This window comes from Alligator mississippiensis, chromosome 1, assembly GCF_030867095.1.
Source record: "Alligator mississippiensis isolate rAllMis1 chromosome 1, rAllMis1, whole genome shotgun sequence".
Classification (NCBI taxonomy): Eukaryota; Metazoa; Chordata; order Crocodylia; family Alligatoridae; genus Alligator; species Alligator mississippiensis.
This window is the reverse complement of record NC_081824.1, coordinates 363,560,444-363,584,562: the sequence shown is the minus strand read 5'-3', so window position 1 is coordinate 363,584,562 and position 24,119 is coordinate 363,560,444. Positions and strand designations below refer to the sequence as shown.

Below are 24,119 nucleotides of genomic sequence, written 5' to 3'. Positions count from 1 at the left end.
GGACGCCCCTTTCATGGAAGTGCAGACTGTGGTCGAAGAAGCCAACACCCACATGATGGCACCAACTCTGGAGCCACAGGTTGACTTCTCTGATGCAGGCATCTTGATGTTGATGGCTACTGCTGACTGAAAGGATTGATCAGAAGACCACCTGTGCCCCCAATTTCCTAAGCCTGGCCCCCAGAGCCCTGTAGTTACTCATGATACAGTCCGGACTACTCCTGGCCGCATCATTTGTGCCCACATGGATGAGGACCATGGGATAGTAGTCGGAGGGCCTCTCTTGTTCCTGACTGCTTTTATTTTTAGGCCCTCTTTAGCTTCAGTCTGACTACTACTACTGCATACAAGAAATTATACAAATCTTTGTATGATCAAAGTGCCTTAGACTGTAAGAACAGGGGAGGCAGGGACCTTGTCTATTTCAGTACATCTCTGTACAATGCCTAGATGTACAAGACATATGGTATTGTTTACTATTTTAAACAAAGATAAATCCCACTTGCATTATAGCAAAACCAAAATGATTTATTACTTGGCTTTTTTACAAATGTGTTTACTTGCTTAGTTGGAATATATATACTATTTGCACCCTAGATCATTCACACTGTACATTAAGGAAAAGAAAGCTTAGATCTCAGCATCAAATACAAGCTACTGATATCAGTATCCCTGTGAACAGAGTTTTTAATACAAAAATACATATTTTAATAAACCCTGAATCATCTGTAGTATCATACGTTAACACATACCAAATATCCATGCCACAAAACTGCAATGCATTTCTGAAAACAAGTGGTCCTCAATTATGCAATGACCCATGCAGCTACTGATATCAGCACAGCACTTAGGTTTTACACCACAGAAATCTGACTTGAGTTCTCACAGTGGTTTCTAATGGTATGTAGTATTTTCAAACATGTATTAATTACTCTAATAACAACTTTAGAAATACAAGCTTTGTTCAATTGCTCATTAAGAGATTTGTTCAAGTTGGAGAATCCTGTGAATCTACAGGTGCATCCATGCTTGCTGGAAGTTTGATATGCACAAAGGAACCAAAATTCAAGTAAAATATTTAGATGCTAGAATTAAATATGCTCTGTTTTTTAGCCATCGGCTAAAGTTTAGAGCTTAGAATGGCACTAGACAATGTTTAAAATTATCAAATAGTTCATTGAAAGCTTTACATACAGTTTTCTGCCTGATTTTGTTGTAAACAATCTAAAAGACAAAAGACTGGGCACAGTGAAATAAGTCAGTCTTAGAAAACATGACTGTTTAACTGACACTACAATAGGCAAACAAATTCAGAAAATAAAACATCCCAAATTTTGTATTTTTTTCTGTAGCCAAACCTTTGAAGTTAGGATTACTTTATATAAAAGCACCAAAAGCAAACAAAATGAGAAAAAACAAACAAACAAAGCAAATTGTGGACAGACCTACAATGCCTCTAACATTTTTGACACACTAAACACAGGAACTGAGGTGATAAGGTTGCCCCTGGGATTCTGCCTGCTGCTGCTCTCAAGGAGACAGATCTTAGGAGTGAAGGTCCCCAGAGCATCCTCACTGTTTTGTTCTGGGTTTTATGCATATACAGCAGAAGTGGGGTGGGAGGGCTTGCTGTTCAGTAGCAGCTTTAAGAGCACCATGCAGCATATAGAATTAATATCTTCATTAGTCTTTCATTATATTATTTCTTCACTCAGTTACCATCAGACCCTCTCAAGGTGTACCTGTAGCTTCCATCACATCCTACCTGAACTCAGGTCTTTGAGGATTCTTAATAAATCGAGGCACACTATTAAAAAAAAACCACAAAGTGTTTCAAGATCCCAAATTCAGGCTCAAGGTACCAGCTTAAGACAACAGAATGAACAGTTAGAGTAGAGGATTTCCTTGGAAGGACAGAGCAACTGCACATGAAAAAGGGATATGACTTCAATTAATAGATGTGGGTACCTGGGTAGGATGTTATGATATTATTTAAATTCTTTCAAGGTTTATTCATTATAATAAACTGCAATAAGTATATACTTCCTAAGAGGAAACCTGATACTTTGCATACAAATATTTACTTGACTAGTCATTTTTTGGTATTCTTAAAAAACTTACATAGTGGGTTTCATTCTTATACCTTCTATATAAAAATGTGTCTAACAAGTTTCATTTCCTCCACTTCTACAAATAGGTATCCAACTTACATATTTTAGGGTAAGCTGAGTATCCAGCCTACCCTAAAATATTGTAATCTGGAACCAAAAATTAGCGAGCACTTCTGGATGTTTTCTTAAGTAACTTGTTGAAAATTACAGTGGTTGACAATAACAACTGAGGCTGTCAAACTCCCGTTCTTGTACAATGTCTGCCTTTGTTCTATCTTGAGAATTTCATTAGAATAAATGAACCCTGAGGTAAAGTGTTGGGATCATTCATTCATGACATCACAGTTTAGATCATGGACATACATCAACATTCAGCTTTAAAAACTTCACTGCAAGATCAAGAAGGAAATCACTGGTCAGAAGGAAAAGCAAAAAAAAAAAAAAATCCCTGTATTCACTCTATGTAGAAATTATTGGATAAAATGGAACGTTAAATGGGTCTGCTCTTCATAGTTTCATAGTAGTTTGGGGTCAGAAGGGACCTGAACCAGATCATCTAGTCTGACCCCCCCTCCCCCCCCCCCGCCACTGGCAGGAGCACACGCAGGGATCTCACGACCCCATACAGGTGTTTGTCCAACCTCTTTTTGAATTTACCCAAGGTAGGAGTGAGGACCACTTTCCTAGGAAGTTGGTTCCAGATCCTAGCCACCCTAACAGTGAAATAGTGCCTCCTAATCTCTAACCTGAACCTATTCTCCAGCAGCTTCTGGCCATTAGTTCTGAAATTTTCTTTACATTTTTTCTTCTTACAGGATAATGTTTGCTACTTGACAAAGGAATTGCTTTTCAGGTCTGAAAAAAGCAAACAACAGGTTCATTCATATATGTTAAACACAGGACTAATATTTAATAAGTTGCACTCATTAAATAGATAAAGTGAAAGATATGGGATTAGCCATGACAATTTATTCAGTGATCTTGAAAGACTAATAGAAGTTCTATATACAACATATTTATGCAAATTTAAGTCAAACCTGAATTTAAGATGACCCCCATAATTAGATTATATACTGGTAAATTGATAAATTTGTTATAACTTTCCAGGTATAGAATCTAATTATCAGAGTGTTGTCTTAAATTTGCCCCCTCCCACTGCTATAGCACAGAAAATAGTGGCTGGGAGGATATAGAGGGGAAGGGTCAGGGAGTCTATTTACCCTCTGCCCCACCCTGCTTTTCTTCCCCCTGCAGCTTTTCTGCCCCCGCCACTGGCACCCCAACCCCTTACAGCCCACAGAATTTCCCCTTCCTCCCACTCCCCAAAAATCTCTGCCTCTTTCCCTCTCTATGCCGCTCCCCACCCCCGCACACACTGTCAGATGCTGCTTAGCTCTGTTCCCTCCCCAGAGCACAGAACATGGAAGTGCAGCCCCTAGCCCCTGATGGCCATGTAGGCCAGTATTGGTGGTGCTGACTCTGGCCAGGGAGAGGACAGCGTTCCCATGTGCTCCAAGCTGGGGAGGGAATCCAGCCAGAGCTGAAGCTAAGCTGTGGCTCCAAAGCTTGGCTTCAGTCAAGGGGGTGGGGGTGGGGGCAGGAGGGATGAACAGTAAGAGGGGGAATGGAGGGAGGCAGGGGGCAGAAGGTAGGTGTGGGTCTGACTAGCTCTGACCCACCTGGGAAGAAGCCACCTGCCTCCCCTCCCCTCCAACTTTGGACATGAATGAGGGACTTTCCCCGCCATGCTGGGTGGAGAAAAAAAAAAAAACACCTTGTCTTAAATTCAAGTAAGTAAATCCACACATTTATTTTTCCAAAGTCAGTTGTGCTTCAACCTTACACTCTACTATAAGTGTGTTCCTGTTACTACTGTCATGCAAGTATTCATGTTGCATCTCTGTGCTCCTAAATATGGAATTGTAAATTAAAAAAAAAATTAAAACCAATGTTATGTGATGTTACATATCCAGAAAATTAAGTAAAGATCATAATGGTTATACCTGAACAGTAAACCTGCATTTTAAAATGCAAGAGTATAAAACAGGAAGTCCAGTTTTTGGCCATATCATTTCTATTAAAAACACTTAAGTAGGATGTGTTGATATTTGCAGAGGAATATCTGTAATGGCTTTGCTTCTTAATGAACTACAGGGATTGCATGCCTTATATGTAATATTGATCTACTGTATTAATACAAAGCTAACAGTACGTGCCACTAGGGATCATTATATAGGTAAACTGCAAGACAAAAATAATAATTTAAACCTTAACAGCATCAGATACTACAAATATACAAATAATGCTCTGTTTTGTGGATTTTTTCTCTTCTAGAAATTCCTTTCTGTAGCAAAATCAAAATTTTATGTTTTAGGGGCTGACACAGCAAAATGCTCTCTACAACCAATGCATCTTAGGCAGAGTATAAAAAGCTTTAAAAACCCACTGGTTGTGTTAATTATGTGAGACACTTTTTCAAGCCAAAAATAAATAGAAGGTAGAGTTCTGTAAAAGTATAACATTTACATGGCATTAAAAATGGCAAGGTAACATAATAATATCATGTACTATGATGGACACTTACCTGATATTTTAAATAGATTCATATATATATATATATATATATATATATATATATATATATATATATATATATATATATATATATATATATATATATATAGATACACACACACACACACACACACACACACACACACACACAATATGAAAGTGGCATGTTAAGAATATTTCCGAATCTCTTGTACAATATTATCACACAACGTAGGAAAGCTGCAAATATTGCATGAATCAATTTCTCCATATGGAAAAAAAAATAGACTACAGGAGTATGAAGAAAGAGGTAAAGCCTCTCAATTTTCACATCCAATAGACTGTTCCTTCAATGTTAAAAAAATGAGCATTTCCTGATGCAGCAGCATCTTTGCTGTGCTATAAACATCAGCACAAATACTTAACTCCCTCTGTGCTGCCAAATGAAAGTTCAAAGTTCAGTATACTCAGAGAAGTGATGCTATACAAAAATGGTTCTTAATAGCGTATCAAATTTACTCAGTTTGGAATTTAAATATGTATTCCCCACCCCCCAACTGCCACATCAGCAAACTCACCTGGAGACATGAAGGTGAATCTAGGTTTCCGTTAACTCTTGCATCAATCAGTAGCAAAGGCTTCTACAGGCCAGGTTCTGCAGTCACTAACACCTGTGCCCTGGCTTTGTTCCTAGTTTGTCCTTGATACTGGGACTTTAAGTTTCTATTATTTGAATCAGTGGATATTACAATGTCCATAGACAGTGGCTAAACCCTAGCAGAAAGTAAGCTGTGTATACACCATCAACCTGGCACAAAAGTGAAGAAAACCATAACTTTTTGCTAAAGATCTATGTGAATTCTTTGAACAGAGGCTGCCTGAAAGAAGGCTAAATTAAAGCATCTCTCTTGTATTGTGGTCATGTTCCTTCCTTAAATCACTACCCTGTTGAGCCAGTGCATTACTTTGGTATGACTTTTTCCCCCTAAAGCTCCTTCCATTCTATACCTTGACAGAAGGCAGTCATGTGGGACCACTATGCAGATCATTGTCAAATAATGCCCTCATTTACCTATATACACCCTATTACCTTCAAAGAGACAGCTCAGGTACAAATGAGGGCATAATTTAGCCCAACAATTATAACTTGTTTAACAATTCTCTTGATGCATTGGATTAAAATCCAATTTTGCTCTTCCAAAAAGTGTATTGCCTCCCAGGTGAAGATAGGAACAAGGAACAGTAAAAAAAGCCATAGTCACTGACATGAACAGGTATAACCTTACACATGCAGAGATAAAATTTTAAATAGGAAATGCCATTTTTTCAGTTACTTTTCAGAGTAAAATTGCATTTTAAGTGTCCAGTTACTAAAAAGTCAAATGAACTATGCAAACTACATGTAAAAGTAAACTTTGCTATGTGCTGTGAAGCACAGCTGTGAAATTCCACCCTGCATTAGTATCTTATACCTATATCAATGTTTTTAATGGACTGGAAAAACAGTTGAGATTTAAAAAAAAAAACAAGAGAGAGATAAAAGATACCTAAGTCCTCAGCTGACATTTTAAGATTCCACAGCTGAGTTATTTGAAAAAATAAATTTCCAATGCAAGACCATATCAGGCGTGTGCATTCAAGTGTGCATTGCTGGTGCTGTCATTATTATTTTTAAAAACAATGACTGAATCCTTCACATGGTTAAGAGTAGCCATGTAGCATGAATGGTATGCAGCATGCACTGACAACCTGGAAAGAAACATCAGACATTGCTTTTCTTCTGCAATTGTTCCAGTTTTCTTTTCAAGAGGTTGTAATTTTCCCTGGTCCCGGGTGCTGTAGGGTCAAGCTTCAGAGAGACTTCGTAGTGTTTCTTGGCTAAGTCAAGATTTCCCCAGCGATGGTAAAGCACAGCTGGAACAGCAATGAGGAGTTTTCATTAGCAATATTGTTGAATAATGAGCAATCTTGCCAATCATTTGGAAAACAACATTAAAGCATGTGTTTCCAGTAAAGGTTTCTTTTGCCAGCTGGTGGCATAGTAGCTGCTTGTTCTGCTGCCAGCTGCAAGAGCAGAGCTTGGAAACAGAATTGGCCAGGGAATGAGAGAGGAATGAATTACATTGTAGCCATTAATTGCTGTTTTTATCTGGTGAGCTCATAGTGGTTTACAAGCAGAACACAAATGAACCAATTGGGAAACACTGAAGTGCAACCACCTCTGGATTATGATATGCAGCCTGTTTGATCTGTCATGCTATGTGACAGCTTTTGGTATCCTGTTCTTCATGCAGGTGGTTTTCTAGAGAGTAGACAGAACAGAAAACTCCCCAGGAGGAAGAAGTCTCATTATATATATGAAAAAGAAAAGCAACACAATGAACATGGATTGAACAAATAATGCATTGGATAAAGTTTGCATTACAAGAGTTAGAAAATTCTTACCTAAATTACCGTGGTAACTGGCTGCATTTGGATTGGCTTTAATTGCCTTGAGAAACAAAGCTTCAGATTCCTGAAAATAATTAAGATGTAGTCAAACAGATGGGCCACTTTTGTAGTAAACAAAGCAAAATGCACTCACAAATTGCAATATTTTTTCCATCTCTACAATACATTTTCTCTATTGTATATGCCAGTCATTTTAGGCTTTTCCTTTCTGGCATTCACAGTCTCCAAATTGTCTACAGTATTTAGCTGAATACCTACATGGTATAATAGTAGTAATATTTTCCACATAGGCTCCAGTTTCACCGGCATCTGCTACTGTATCTCAGAGCTAATAACTACTGTAGATAGTTTGCAAAGCATTTTACATGTTAATTAATTCTTCACTTACTCATGTTTCCATACATTTCAGATTGAAGTTTTCTTTGACAATTCAAAAGATGTACTTAAAAAAAATGCTGATCAGAATTCTTTGGATATTTTTATTAATTTTTCTTTCCATTGCTAGAATAACAACTTATTTCCTTAAGTAGTATTATGACAACATTCAAGGTTGATGTCTGACTATAATCCTCATTAAGGAATAGTGACCGCTTGAAAATATAAAACGCTAGGAGCAACTGAAACACAATTCACTTCTCCCACAAATGGCCTTTCTAACACACCCCCAGACTATTGATTTTTGGGAATCTTTTAAAAAAAAAAAAAAAAAGCAGAGCTCCCTCATGGCATCAAACAATCTGAGCCAAGACTACCAGGCTGTTCAGTTACTTTACCACTTCAATTATTTTCCTTTTTCAGACTGAGCTGCCAGGGTAGAAACCTTTGCTCTGTCTGTAGAGTTTCTTGTTAAAAATTATAATCTTAACTTGTAGGTTTGGTTTTGTTTTTTATTAGTTCAGATGGTTTAGAAAAGATAATTTAGGTAGTTCCTATGGCACTGTATATTTTAGATCCTGGGACATCCTCCTGCTCAATTCTGGAGCAAAAGAATCAGTGAGAGAGGCTAGTTTTAAGTTGTATGTTTCATGTTCTTTTGGCGAGGGACAGACATTCAAAAAGCCTGAGCCTGAATTGATTCAATATTTGCAGGTTAGTTTAACCTGCAGAGATTGAACTGATTTGCAAGTGGATAGACATTCACTTTTGAATCAGGAAATGCAGGCACATGCCTGCAGTGGCTCAGGTTAGAAGCTGGGGGGGGGGTGCTAGAGCAGCTCTCCCTTCCCTTCCACAGTGCTGAGCTGAGGTGGGGGGGAGGGGAGGCATGACCAGGTCCCAGCAGGACACAATGATCAGGCAGGGGTTTAAACCCCAACCCTGGCCTGCTGCAATGTGCCTGGAGGGGGATGGGGAAGCAGCTCTCATCAGATTTTTCCCCCACTTGCTGCTCAAGGGGTGGGGAGTGTTGCCACCCTGGCCACTGGCTAGCACTCTGAGGCAAGGTGGGGAGGGGGGAGGAAGGACTGCTTGTGTGGACTGCATGCATCTGTTGATGATATCGAGCTTTTCAGTCTCCCTCTTTCTGCTTCTTCATACTGTCTGCAGCAAACTGTTGGCACTCACAGGTCACCTACAGTTCAAACCAGATCATTTCTCACACCTCACTCTGTCCCCTGTTGAACACTGACAAATTGCAGCCAGCAGGGTGCTTATCAGACCACAAAGTTTATCAGCCCATCAAGCCCTACAAAAGAAAACTTCTCTCTCATTCCTTTCAAAGTCTTCTTAGCTAGTGGCTTGCAAATGCATCCTGCAGATGTCTACCCTTGTTCCAGTGAAATTGGAGACAGACACACATACACACATCTCAGCATTAGCTAGTAGGGGGAGGGGCATGGCCAGATGCCAGCTGGGGTCCTACTGCTGGGGTCTCTGCTGTGGGAGAGGAGAATCGCTGCTTGAGCAGTGAGTGGCCAGGGGCAGGGGTGAGAAGGAGGTGGGCGGCGGCAGGGGGAAGCCTGGCAGACACTGCAGTCCCCGACCTCCTTCTCAGCCAGCCAGAGCTCCAACTAGGGAGGAGAGGGGTAGGGCCAACCCTGTTCTCTAGAGCAGACAGCTCAGCCCAGGGCTGGAAAGCATGCTGGGGGACTCTGGTTTAACTTAAACCAGGAAGGGGTCTGGGACAGAAGTTCCATAAACTGGTTTGACCCAAATCAGTTAAGTCTGATGCTACATTCAACCAAGGTTTATCCTAAACCAGTTTCAGTCATTTTGAAACTGGTTTATGTGCAGTGGGCTTCTGTTCTGTTACAGGTTTAAACCAGTTTCTGATCACTTAAACCGGTTTATGTGCAACTTCTGTCCCTAGCCTTTGAGTCTAACAGCTATATTGTTACTCACATACCACATGCACCACCTCTACCTCCCCCAATCAGCCCTCCAGTATTGGGGTGCATATCTTAATCAGGGAAGCTAATTTTTCTTCACTGGAATAGAAGCAGGGTAGAATACTGCAAACAGATACTAGGACTTATGGCTGCTAAAACAGATGCTGCTTAGCCCCTGCTGTTTGCAGTCTTAGGGAGAAGTCCAGTATTAATCCTCTCTCAGTTGTGGTAAAGCAGTAGCTTCTGGCAGAAGAACCCATGAGCTGGCTGACAGTGAGTGAGTTGCTGTAGGCAGTCTGTAATATTTTCATGAGGTTTGTGGTGTGGGAAAAGCACTTTATTATTTACAGGAACTTACATAAAGAACTAGTTACCGTAAAGAATGTAACAGTCTTTCTACTGCCCTTGCAAGAGTATGGGGCCTAGCCCTGTTGCTGTCCTGCCACACCAGGAAGTTCCTGCTGCTTCACCCAAAATGTCTCATGAGATATCACACTTCCTAGACACACTATGTTTTCAGGAGGACTTGCTTTATTACACAGTCATCCAGGAAAAAGCTTTTTTTCTGCATTCTGCCTTCCCAAAATAAGGCATGTGTGTTCTACTTGGGGACATTTGTGATGTGAGAAAAATATGGTACTAGCTGTCAGTCATACCTAACTGACAGCTTTTCCTAGATTATTGTTTGGTATTTCTAAAGCAACCAAGCATCCTAGATTTTCCAGGACTGTCATATATCTCCAATGAGTCTCTGAAATGGGACTTGTTCCAAATCTGAAAAACTGATTCTGTATCAGCACCAGACAGCATCCTGCTGCATCTGCTAGAGAGAAGGCAGAAAAACATTGCCAGGTACCCCCAACACACAAAGCTTCACCAAAGCTAATCAGTTCCACCTCTCAACAGAGCTAATTAGTATAGCTGCATTCACACTCAAGCAAATTAACTCCGCTTCCCAGCAGAACTACGTAGTCCACCAGCAGCACAGACTAAGGAAGTTACACTTCCTTGAACCCAAAGTGGCGTAGACTACTTCTAGTTCTGGAGGTCAGTGGAGCACCTCAAACTGGGTCTCTAATCTTGCTCCCTATTATTTGTCACTGTAGGTGTGGTAGACTCTCTAACCTGAGGCCCCCAAAGCCAAAAAACAGCCTTTCCTATGAGAAAAACCCTGTTATCCAGACTTTTTGGTTCCATATCTTCTGCCCATGTAAAGGGTATGCCTCCATTATCTTTGGGCTCTCTATATGGGAAACACAAGTGGCTGATTTCAAGATCAGCACCTTTTATATGTTGCAAGTGGACTATAGAGACACAAAGCAAAAGCACCCAAGCAAACTTGCTCTAACCTCAGGAAAAGGTGATAGCAGAAAGCATGAACCATTATAATTCTTACAATGTTAGTATCCCCCTATAGTACTTACTGCATTTCACAATATGTTGGCTTTTCTAAGATTTAGTTAAAAATGTAAACTTCTATCTTTTTTCCATTGTGAAGATGCAGCCAGAGCAAACAGATGACATGCTGCTGTTCAACTAATCCAGTCCTCTGTGTCACAAGCCACATAGGAGGTGGAGTGCTCTGTCCAAGCGTAACAGAATGATGTTACTAGGCATAGTGGGTTCCAGAAAAGCTTAATAAAGTATACATTTGCATTCGACTCCCATTAACATATGCCTTCTGGCACATACCTCTTGAAAAAGATTTTATTGCCACTGCTTTGCTCAGCAGTTAGTAGAAGAGTACTGGATGATTAAAGGCAATTTAAAAAGCATCACTCTCATATTATCATAGATGTGTGGACTAAATATACATTTCCATATACTGCGTTAAATTTCAAATTGCCTGTCAAATCTTTACATCAAATATTATCAGGAAACTTGCAACACTATTTATAACAAAGCTCTGAGAAAGTACACTGTATTCCATCTGCTGCCAGAAGTACAGCAAACGAATAGTTTGCTTTTGTCTCCAATCTGAGAATCGCCGAATTCATGAATAGTGCAGACATACTGCACTTCTTTGAGGGGTAGGTTGTGGGGAGGGAAGAGAACTAGAAATAATTAGAGACCTACTGAAACTGCAATTACACAGACATTGTGAAATCTGGCCTTGCCCACAGAAGAGAGAGGGAGAGAGAGAGAGAAAGAAAGAAAGAAAGAAAGAAAACTTACTGAAAATAAAATGCTGGCTCCCCAGATACAGTCAGCACTCCTCACAGCACCGTGGCCTGGCCACGAAGCCTGCTAGGGGAGTACGGACGAGAGGGTACTGTCAGCATGAAGGGGAGCCTAAGATAGATGCTGCCCCTGCCACTCACCACTGATTAGCCGAGAGGGCTACCCATCATGTGGCCCTGTCCCCCCAACCAGCTAGTGGCAAGGAATGGGGCCACCAGGGCCCCTCGGCCAGAGGCACAGAGGGACCCCACCGTCATCAGCCTGTTAAAATGGCAGCTAGCTCTGTGATCTCCCCACAAAACTGGCTGGCCACCTCCTCAAGTTGAGTAGACCCCTACACTTAATCCAGATATATTCCGTTATATTTTCAACATGTTACAGATGGCTTTTGAGATCTGTAGACACTCAGTCCATTCCAATAAGGATTTACTTATTTAAAAGAAAAAAAAAACCTAACTTGATAATATATTTTTTAGTTAAGAAATTCCATTTTTCACAAAGCTGAGGAATTACACTTCTGGAACAAGTTACCCATACTTAGACAAAAATAGAACTCTTAAAGCATTTTGTTTTGCCACTTAAGAGACTCAACTCTTGCTGGAAAAAATGTAAAGGGAATTCAATACTAAAAGGAACACTGCAGTCATGCTGAAAGAAAATACATATTTCAAGTTGGCAAGACATTTTTGAATCAGTAGAACATTTAAAAAAGAAACATGCAAGGAAAAACAGGCTTAATCTGTATTTTTCAAGAGCTGAAACCTTAGCAACCTTTGTGCAGACACTTAGATAGAAAATCTCTCAGGCTAAATGCTGGATGCCATAACAGCATTCAGTCTTCCCAACTCATTTCACATCTAGCAGCAGGCGGTGTCCAAATCTTGCCTAATTTTCCTATAAGAGATCCATCCCCTTTCCTTTGTCCTTACAGCCAGAACTCTGATCAAACTCTCCATTGTCTTCTGAGTTTATTACTGCAACCCAAGGCGATCTAGCTAGTGGCCCATGAAGGGTTATTTTGCAGCCCCCAGGGTCTCACCTGGCTGCCAGTCTCCTCATTGCTCCAGCTGCAGCAGCAACAGCCAGAGGCTTTGGGTTCCCCCTCCCTCTGATTTTTGCTTTCTGCCCCACATCCAGGGGCAGGGGGGAGGCAGCATGACACAGCCTGTGGTACCAGAGAAACCCACGGCTTGGAGTATCAGTGCAGTTTGGGCACTACAGAAGAAGAGCCTGTGCCCAGGGAACTGAAGCAGGAGCTGGGGCACCTGCGCCACTGTGCCTGGTGCACTGGGGAATAGGGAGCACCTGCATGCTCAGTGCAGCAGGGAGTAAGTAGAGTGCTTGTATGCAATGGGGTAGAGAGTGCCCAGTGGAGCCAGGGGTAGGAAATGCCTGCGTAGGGAGCAGGAGGGTACAGTGCACCTGGTGCAGCCTGTGGGGCATGTGTCAAGGTTACCATATATCCAGGTTTTCCTGGATGTGTCCTCTTTTTGTGTCCTCTGATCTCTTTCCAGGAGTTTTTTTGAAATACGAACAAATGTGAGATTTTGCTCTGCTAGTCCCCTTTCAACATCAGTGCCAGTAGAACTGCATTTCCCAGCTTGCCCTAGCAGCATGTGTGTTTACTAGGGATCCAGGTTTTCCATTTGCTGAGGAAAAACATAACTTTTCCTTTTTAAAGGAGGAAACCATGGGTTTCCCATTGCTGGCTGGCAGCCTTCCAGCCTGCAAAATGCTGCTTGAGATAATTGGAGGCAGGAGGTGCCATGTGTGCCTGCGCACATACAGTCATGTGGCCAGCATACAGCCCGGCAAGGTGGTGGAAACAGCCCCAGCAGCTGGATGCAGGGAAGTCTATGGGGAGCAGGGGTTGGCAGGCCAGGGCTTGGGGACTGTCATGGGTGTGTAAGGATTGGGGAGGTGTGGTGGGGGAGATGGCTGGTTGCTGGGGCTGGGGAGGGCAGAGTAAGCAATTGGGGGGTGCCTGCCTCTCCAGCAGGATAAGGGAGTAGGGGGCCCTGCTGGGCCAGCAGGGAGCTGTGTAGTTAGGCCAGCAGCACTGGGCCTAGTGCCCTTGCTCACAGAGGTGGGGCAGCTGAGAGATGCTGGGCGGGGAGTGGGGGGGGAAAAGGACCGTGGCCAGGCTGCCTGGCATGGTACAGGAGCTCCAGCCCAGGACAGGGGGTACCACAGATCTTCCCTCCAGCCCATGCTGGGATGGGACACCCTTCACTGCCACCCACATGAGTTAGAGCTGCCACAGCTGTTGCACTCCAGCCCAGTCAGGATGGGGGCAGCTGGAGGCCCCCTCTGAGGCATGGCTGGAGAGCAGGGGGCTGTGGGTTGGGAGTGAGGGGCACCAGGGGGAACAGGTAGACTGCGAGTCAGGAGTGCAGGGCACTGGCAGCGCCAGGGAGCTGCGGGTCAGCATCAGGGATGGGGGACTGTGGGCTGAGAGTGAGGGGCACCCCCGGACAGGTGTTCTCTTTTTTGGAACTGGAAATATGGTAACCCTAGTATGCAGTCCCCAGCTGCTAAGAATTTAGACAGTCTTGCTCTAATAATACTGCTTTCTCACCTCCATAACAACTCCATCCCTCCTCAGCAGTACATGCAGAGTACAGTTGGTAAAAATCACTTTTTTTTCTTACTGAACCACATCAGTCCTCCTTTGAATTATTGCTATAGCATGTCAAGATCAAGTCACTTGCTAGTTACTTTCAAGACCGACATACTACCATTACAGATACTGCCTACACACTCACCTCATTTCCTTCTCACATCCCTCACTCCTTTGGGTCTACTGATGATGCTAACTTAAAAATCTGTTTTTCCCCCCACAACCATCTCCGATGCTGCCCTCTACAAAAGGGATGACCTTCTCATGATGGTCTAAGCCACTACCCTCTCTGAAAGGCACATTTCCTCTGCAATACCTAGTGCCTACTTACCAGTTAGTCTTCAACTTATTTTCTCCCATTGATCTCAATTACCGAAGCAAAAAAAATACTTCCCCCATCATGTTGTGCTTGCTAAATAACCCCACAATCCTACTAATATTTCCGTGTCTTCCCTCACCTTTATATCATGCCCAAAATTAACCTGTTAATCTTGTCTTTTATTGTTTTGAGAGACAATTAGACCCTTTTGAGGCACTGTTAAAACAACTCTTAAAAATACCTTAGGATATAGCCTTTCTGATAGAAAAGTCTAAGAGTACAAAGACAAAACAATAATTTGCCACACAAGTTAGCAACATAAGAGAGAGCAAACAATGCTATTATAGGTCAAGGCTTGAAAACATGTCTAGATCTCATCACCTGAGAACAAGCCAGGACTATAGAGATAAATAAAACCTTAGAGATAAATGTAACTGGTGAAAAAAATTCTAAAGAGTCTTGTGGCCATAACTGCTTTTCATTCTAAATGTCCTCAGGATGCTGTTTCAGTGCCTCTGATTTTGTTGCTATAAATCAAAGGACCCTGCTTAGTATAATTCATGTTGCTTAATATGAAGAATCCTAAAAAGCTTAAGATATTGTGCATCTTTCCCTGTCCCATAGGTTTTGGGGCAGATGTTACATTTTAAGTGCTTCAAATACCTTTGAAGTGCTTCAAAGGGCAAGCCAGACAGACGTGCATGCCCTTTGTAGTACTCCAGAATTGCCAGAAGTACTCCAAAACTGACCCTGAAAGAAACAGCTACTATTTATGAACACTTCAAAATGAAGTGCTTCCTGTTACATATGCTCTATTGAGTGTAACACAGGACCATAGGGTCCACCAGCACCCCAAATACACCATCTCCGTGGGGGAGAGTAGGTCACAATGTCAATGAGTGTTCTCTTCTATGCACTCCGTCTCTGCTCTCCAGAGCCCCGTCACCACCCCAAAATGGGAGGCCATGACTGGAGTGGAGCCAAACAGGAGGTTGCCAGAGCCCCATGTTGCACCTTCTGGATGAAGAACATGCAGCTAAAGCAATGCTGAAGTGCTCCAGCAAGTGGGTATAGCAGAGGCTGCATGTCTATTCGTGGCTGAAACACTCCAAATGTTATGTCCATCCCCACCCCTAAACTTCAAATAAGGATGTGTACAGATGCCAAGAGGACACATGAGTGTACTCACAAATAGATAACGTATTTGCTTGCTACTGGCAAGCAAAAACAAATCAAAATACCTTTGTGTGTCTGAAGTAGAGCTGTGTACCTCTGCTGTTGCATCTGCAGAACCACTGCATAGAAGCATGAGTTAACTTTGACTCCTAGCTTCTGAGCTATCCCATGATAGAATATTAGACTAAATAGTACAGTTGACACCTTTATTTAATTCTCCTCCCACTGTATGGTTTCCATTGGTAATGTGTTTTTCTTCTACTTCGTGCTCTAGCAGTGATAGTGAATGCTGATGAAAATACTTAGTCCAAGGATTAGTTCTTTTTTACATAGGATTAAACAGTTCCTTTCCAGAGGAACATCTTACTCTTACCAAATAAACTGTGTTTATTGTTTTCTTATAGAGGTTTCCTTTATATCCAGTATCAAATGCTGGGTAGTTCCTTCAGGACTGTCGTGAACACGCTATTCAAAGTACTTTAACACAACCAAGAGCAAAATCCAGACCAGTCCTCCAGGCGCCTCTACCTTAACATAATAACACCTAACAATTAGGTACCTGGCTTTGGGAGGATAATTCAAAGAACAGAGTTGGGAGCCTAGGCCCCCTATCCAGAGAACAGGAAGAAACAGCTCCCCCCACAAAGGGTAGTTCAAAGAGTCAAGAGGGACCCAAACGGATCTACAGGGATCCTGGTTTTCTCTGAAAAAAAAAAAAAAAAAATCCCCAATTTTTGGATTAACCCCAAATCCACATTTTTCCATGATTTGAAACACCACTAATATATAAATATATGTAGAGTTCCATTTCATTTTAATCAAGGAAAAATGTGGATTTGGGGTTACTTTTTTTAAACCAAAAATTGGGGATTTTTTTTAAATCAGAGAAAACCAGGATCCCTGCTGATCAATAAGACATATGAGGCAGAGATATGTCTGAATTCCCACCTTCCTACAGAGCTTAGGCACCAAATTCAGGTGCATGCAAGGAACCACTGTCTACTCAGGATCCTAATCCTTCTTCTGAGGGGCACTCACCTTTTGCTTAGTCTGGTGGCTAGAAGACTTAATCAGGAAATTGTCTCCCTCAACCTGGGAGGTTCAAACCCACATCTCCCACTTCCTAGCAGAGTGAACTAACTACCAGACAGTAGAACAAACTAAGTGTTTGCACCTTGCATATAAGGAAGTGAAAGGAATGCATAAGTCCTAGGGACAGGAGAAGAAGCCTGGGGTAGTTCTGGGTTATGGTCCCCACTCCTAAAACAGTCTATAGATTTTCTGAATTTTATGTTAGACAGTCACTAGTCAAAAGACAAAAATAACATTGCCAGCGGGGACCAGACTTCAAGTGTCCTTACCCCAGCTGAGTGCCCTAGCCACTACGCTACAGTGTCCAGCTCCTCCCTTGTTTACCCTCATCCTAGCCCCCTGACTCTTGAATTGTTGGGAGCACAGTGGTAAGACAGCTTCTTCAATAGGAGGTATGGAGAAGGTCCTTCACCCAGAGTATTTTATAGCATGTTGGTTAAGGAACTCTCCAGGGAAAGTAGGAGATGTGGGTTTGAATTCTCTAGGTTGAAAAGGGTCAAAACCCCAGGTCTCCCACTTATTAGGTCAGGGGTTGGCAACCTTGTTACCATTGGGTGCTGCTTGCAATCCAGCCCCAACTGACAGCTGCACCCCACTTGTTTCTGGAGCTCAGCAGATGCTGTGAAGGGAATAGAAAGATAAGATATAGGCACTAGAACCCTGGGGATGCCACCTCTGCTGCAGCAAAGACAATAAACTGAACATGGCAGGCAACAGGACCTGGGCGTGCCTCCTCTGCTGCTGGGACTGCAGCATGTTGCCAATTTCCTGAGCTACTGTGGGCTGGATCCATTGTCTTTGTGGGCTGGAACCAACTCACAAAGACACTGGTGAATGCTCTAATCACTAGATTGTTATGCGCCCCAACCCCCACCTTACTTGAGTTTGTTTCTGAGTGAAAGTAACTGTGGCATCCTGAACTCAAAACTCTCAGGGGAGAAACAGATGTTACCTTACGTTGCATTTTACATACCTTGTATTTCTGAGATTTCCCCAATACATTTGCCAAAGAAAACATAAGAGAATGATCATTAGGTATCAATTCCAGGGCCTCTTTTCCAACTGCTTCTGCTTGTGCTAAATTGCCTGGGAGTGCATAGTAGAGGAGGGTGGGGGTGGATGAAAGGAATGGGAGAAGATAAACAAAGAGAGAAGGCCACTTTTAATATTACTTTGGTTCCTTTTGCTACTTTTCATATTGTAAGCAAATGCACAGTATAAATAATGCTGAATGTGCAACATTTCCAAAGTAAAGCAGGTGCCACATTCAGATGTAAAGCCCCATACTATATACTTACTGCTGATAAGATAGTTTGGCATACAGCACAATGTAAAAGAAAACCATTACAGTGTTTTCAATGTGTAACACTTCAATGTGTAACTGCACTGAAAGCATACAGCTAATTTATCCTGTTTAAGGGGGAGGCTGAATGTCAACTCTGTATCACAAACAGGTTTATGTAATGACTGTGATTCAAAGGTGGAACAACAATGCAATTTACAGGCTTGATGCTAAGTGGCACCTAATTTATTTTGCAGAAGGAGTAAAACCCCCAGTTGCCATCACTATGGTATCAAACTTTAGATATGCAGGCACCAACTACATGTCTATGTGCTACCAGCTGATCCCACATGCAAATGTGTGCCTACAGGATTAGAGGCCAGGTTGAAAAATGAATATCCAATTAGTATCACACTGTGAAATAGAAAAGTAGGACTAGAAAGGACCTTGGGAGGTCATCTAGTCTAATCCCCTGCTCAAGGCAGGATCATCCCTCTCTAAACCATCCTAAACAAGCATGTCTAACCTGTTCCAGAAAACTCCAGAAACAAACCTCATATACAGCTACCAGATCTGATGCCTGAAACATCAAAAACATCATTTGAACTTGCCAGAGGTAAAGCAGGGGAACAAGGAAGTTGTCAATGTCCTGCCACTGCAGGAAATTGGCATATTTGTTTAAATATGCTCAATAGACCTAATGAAGGGGAATTTCCCCCACGTTCCAGAGGAAGGCAAAAATTCCCATGGTCCAGGCCAATCTGACTATGGGGTAAAATTTGTTCCTGATCCTAAATGTGGTAATCAGCCTGACCCTGAAGGAAGAAAGAAGATCCTTGAAGCCACTGATTCCTACAGGGTGTGCTGTGGCACACCAGTTTATTGCAAGAGTGGGGAAAATGTGTCTCAAAAAAATGGTATTTTATGAGATCTGGCCTGCAGAGCTCCTCACAGGTCTGGAATTTTGGTGGTGGGGGCTGGTGGCAATTAATACTGCCATCGCTCCCCTGCCACCAAATTTCTAAGCTCCACGAAAATGAATCAGGCCCCAGCTGGACCCACCTCTCAAGAAGTGATCGGGCTCTGGCTGCATCTGTCCTGCATGGAGGGATGGGCCCTGACTGGGTCAGTAGTGTGTGCAGGATTGGGCCCATGGGTCAGATCTGGCCTGTGGGCTGACCTGGCACCACTCATCTGGCCCACAGGGCCAAAAGTTCAGGCACCACTGTTTAAGTTTTATATTACACATACACACACACACACACATATACACACACAGCTTACAGATGTTAAAAAACAAACAAACAAACCCCCAAAACTGTACTTTACTTGAAACTCGGTGCATTCCCACGTGGAGACCCATGCTTGCCAGAAAGAGGCAGTACCTAGTTATGCCCAGTTCTCCCAACACCTGTATAGGTTGGGCACTTTAGTGGGGTGTTTCTGGTGCTTTTATCTAATAGCTGATTGTATCACCTTTAGCTAAAAGTGCCCCAAAGCCCCGATGAAGTGCCCGATCTACAGCAGCTGCAGAACCAGGTCGAACCAATGTGCTGCTTCTTCCGGTAAAGCGTGTGGGGGGGGATTGTTTTCTTTTCTTTTTTTTTTTTTTTTTTGTCTGCAAGCAGCAACACACACACACACACACACACACACACTTTATACACACGCCCCTCGCCCTTCTTGGGCATAAGAGTTTGAAGTCGGTTGCAAATTTTTATCCAAAAAAAAGTGTGCCCCAGGTATCAAAAGTTTGGGAAACACTGTTTTAAGTAGAAAACTCGGGGTTTTATTTTAAGTCCTGACAGAAGCATTAGCACACCCTAGTCAAAATCCCATGCTTTGGCTGCAGCTAATGCTTCTAAAAGGCTAACCTCCTCCCTGACCCAATAGCATCATGAAGGGAAACAATTCCTACCTGGCTCCGTGACAGTCAAAGACCAGAAGGATAAAATAACCAGACATCCTCTACTCTGCACTGCAACCTGACTGGGGAGCCAGAACTCCCTTTTCTATCATCCTACATTATATGTAAACTTGTCCCAGTTTTTTAATCCAGTACATGATCCTCCCCAATTTTCACCTATTCTGAGCTGCACAGTTGATTCCAGCCTGAAGTTAATCTTAAAATAGAACTACACTTGCATTTTTTTCCTTTCTATATTCATTTGTATCTTTCAAAGAGGAGGAACACATTTTTAATGGGACGAATCCAGAGTTCAGCAGTCTTGGAAAGTAAAGGGGAAGCAATAATATACACCTGCTTCAAAACTGTGTACCAAAGCTATAGATGTAGCCTCAAGATTTGTGCAAAATGTTAAATAATTCTTTAAAGTTATCCATATACAGTACCTGTATTGTCAAGCAATATGATCATGTTGTTCCAGGCCAAACTGTGTTCTGGTTTCAAAACTGTAGCATTTCTCCATGCATTCAGTGCATCTATGTGGCGATTCAAATCTGCATACTAGGGAAAAAATTGCAATATTTGCTATCATTTTTTTTCTATCACACAATTGATGCTAAAATATTCTAGTTACTCAGTCTTATTCAAGTTTCCTTGTGTTCCTTCAATAAAACAAGACTAAAACACAGCCACTTGAAATATGAGAATACTATATCAGAGGGTAGGTGAGGTTGCATTAAGGAAGATGATTTTTAAAAAGCATTTAAGAAATCATTACACATACCTATCAATTACACACACACTTATATAATTTGTGTTATATATAATATGTAATTACACACATCATATATCATCTATTGTATTATTTATATATATAATTATGTGTAATACACAAATATATATATATATATAATTTTTTGATGTAAAGAGTATTAAGAAGCAATCAATTTTCTGTTCAGTTTTTGTGCAATTCATGCAAATTTTTAAATGTACACATGCTTTTTTCATTGATTTTAAAAGAAAAGGATAGCCACATATATTAGAAATCTATACTGAATTATTTTCCTGGTATGGCTCTGTACAATGTTTTGTTGAATATACCAATTACAACTGAAGCCAAGATTTTGACAAGAGAATCGTAATTATCTTCTGGAAGAAAAAAAAAAAAGTAGATTTGTAAAAAAATTTAGATTTTTCTCCCAATTTTTGTTTATATGTTTTTTGCATAAACTTAAGCGGTATGCATTGTTTGCATTTTTTGTAGGGAGAAAGTATGTCGGAATAGTGAAAAAAAGAGTCTTGAGAACATAAATCTTCCCTAATCCACACAGAAGCAAATTGGAATTGTTGTCAAGGTTGAGCAATGAAGCAGAATTTTCATTCAAAATTCAGCTATTACATTGTAAGTACTTTTAAGTCATATGTGCAATTTCCATTTCAATCAAGAATACTTACCAAACGTCCTAAGTTGTAGTAACAGTCTGGGTATATTTTCCTGTGTTTAATTGCAGTCCAGTAGCTCTGCTCTGCTTCTTCAAATCTTCTTAAACTATTCTGGACTATTCCTAAATTCATCCATGCAGCAGCAAAATCAGGCCTAGGCAAATTTTTAAAATACATTTTAGCATTTGGAATACAAGCTTCTATTGTATTGTTTGTGTTTACTTGACAAGCAACAATGCTTGGCATTTTTTTGACATACTGTATTTGCACAGCTAAGGACAGCAGCTCCTCTGCTTCCCGGAGCTCATTTCTTTCTTTCAAGATGTTTCCAAGGTTGTTCATGGCATGTACATATTTGGGATTCAACCTAGAATACAGAAGATTGTTACTCATAGGGAAATGAGGTACTTTTCTGCTAGGTTGTTAGTTATTTAGATAATGCTGCAGCATTTTTGCACTGCAACACCCACTGTCCTAAACATGATTTCAGTCTTACTAGGCCTGAGAAAATAAAGTACTCTGAGGCTAGTTAAGCAAAGCAATACGTTCATAATACCTTACAGCTTCTCGGTAATATTTGATAGCAGCTGTTTGATTGCCTTTGTCAGCCAAATTCTTGCCAACATTGTAGTGCACCTGGAAAAAAAAAATACAGAATGAAATTTTACCAAATGTTCCATCCATTTAAATAAATTATTTAAATGTGTGGCAAAGTCAGAAGTTTTATTAGCTTTGCTGCACAATGTATTTGGCTGCCAAACAGACAGTGGGCACATCTGTGCATGCCGATTTAAAGTGTGTTAGCCTGATTTAAAGTGCATTAAGGGCATACATGTGTAGCCACACACCCTTAATGTGCCTTAAAAATGGTGGTTTTAGGTTATTTGCACCTAAATTTGATACCTGCTTAGGCATGAAGGTTATTTGCACCTAAATTTGATACCTGCTTAGGCATGAATAGCTAAAGTGCATTAACGCACGTGTAGACGCATTAACACACATTAACACTTTATGGACTGACTTGGGACTAACTTTAGTCTCATGTTAGTCCACTCACATGGTGTTAATGCACTTTAATGAGTGCATGTGTAGATGCAAGCCTAAATCACCTTAATGCGCATTAAGCTAATAAACATTAAATTTAGGCATACCTAAATGCACATGTAGACACACCCTGTGAATCCAAGAGAACAAAACTTCAGGCTACAGAATAAGTATTGCTGGGATCCTTTGACCCTAGCTGACTTCCTGCCCTTGGGGTAGGGGGCTGGACTTGATGATCTTCCGAGGTCCCTTCCAGCCCTAATGTCTATGAAATCTATTTTTGTCTTTCACTAACAAATTGTTTCATGGCTACCTCTAACACATTTGCTTGTGTTACAGAGCTGGTAGTTGATGCTAGCTCCTGTGACAGTTTTCTGAGTGGACAACTTTTGATATTTAACACTAACTATGACTAGGAAGGTTTTTTTTGCTTCCTGGCGTTGCAAACACATGTTATATGAAAAAGTCCCTTGTACCATGCGGATGGATAGATGTGTAATAATGTTAAACCTATATTTTAATATTATTTACAACTAGATTGCACCATACAGGCACAGGCTATTACAAGGGACAGACAGACCACCAAAAGGCTTCCAGATGCACACAGACCTGTGTGAAGTGCAGGTAACTTCTTCCAGGTAGCTGGCTAGCCTTCTTCAGTAGCTACTGAATAGAGAAACTGTGGACTATGCCCCTCCCCAACCCTGTATATTTCCAAGAAAAGTAGGGACACAGCAATTCTCTCTCTCCACCGAGCCCTGGTTTCCAATTCTGCATGTCCCTATATAACTATACATTCTTGCATTCTGCCACATCCTGTGCGCTCAGGTATGCCACATAGAACCTGGCCTCTAACAATAGGAAAAACTGTAATGTTTTTAAAATTTGGCCTTCATGAACAATAATGCCTTTGACAGGAATTGTGCATAGGTACTTGAGGAGAGCTGTCTCCTTTTCTGTTTAAAGATTTAAAAGCAGATGTAGTGTTTCATTATTGAATCAGCATTCAAGGACGATACTAACTGGGAATGAACTATTACACTATGCCCACATACTCCTTCATCAACCTTAAACAGATAATTATGTTATTATAATAGCTCTAAAAGGAATACTCCTTAGGGCTGTGTAACAACACAGTATTCTTTAAGAACTAGGTGCTTAAAAAAGGTAGTGTAAAATGCACTGGAGTACTTTAAAAATACTCTAAGCTGGAGCCTCATTTAATACAGATCAGCACAGCTCTACTGAAGTTAATGGAGCTATGACAAATTGATACGAACAAGAGAAGCAGCCCCTGTATACTTGTCTTTACATAAATACACCAGTGGGCTTAAGGAATCAATACAAACTATTTTTAGGCAGGCAGTGAAACTGAATACTGTTCTGTGGTAAGTATATACACAGTGTTTGAACTGCGTGTGAGACAGAGGGACAGAGAGAAGCAATAGTATTCACCTGGTCCCAGCCTCTCAACTGTACTGGAGCCTTGAAGGCAAGGCTCCAGTGCATTGGGGTAGAGGGGAAAGCCCAACATACAGCTGTTTGTCCAGCTCCCAGCCCCCTTACTGCACTGAAGCCTTAAACTGGTCCTGATATGGTTCCAGGGCTGAGACC

At 41.4% G+C, this 24,119-nt stretch overlaps 1 protein-coding gene across 1 annotated transcript in view; it reads right to left on the bottom strand.

The window, feature by feature from the left end:
* Positions 1–507: 507 nt before the first annotated feature.
* TMTC4 (transmembrane O-mannosyltransferase targeting cadherins 4) overlaps positions 508–24,119 on the bottom strand; it is a 73,926-nt gene continuing 50,314 nt past the window's right edge. Inside the window, exons 12-18 of the mRNA XM_019486911.2 lie at positions 22,018–22,097; positions 21,721–21,828; positions 21,474–21,615; positions 20,465–20,579; positions 17,804–17,916; positions 7,110–7,179; positions 508–6,578 (exon numbers count right to left, since the gene is read on the bottom strand). Coding sequence (XP_019342456.1) covers positions 6,427–6,578; positions 7,110–7,179; positions 17,804–17,916; positions 20,465–20,579; positions 21,474–21,615; positions 21,721–21,828; positions 22,018–22,097 — 780 coding nt within the window. The 3' untranslated portion in view covers positions 508–6,426. The remainder of the gene's footprint in view (positions 6,579–7,109; positions 7,180–17,803; positions 17,917–20,464; positions 20,580–21,473; positions 21,616–21,720; positions 21,829–22,017; positions 22,098–24,119) is intronic.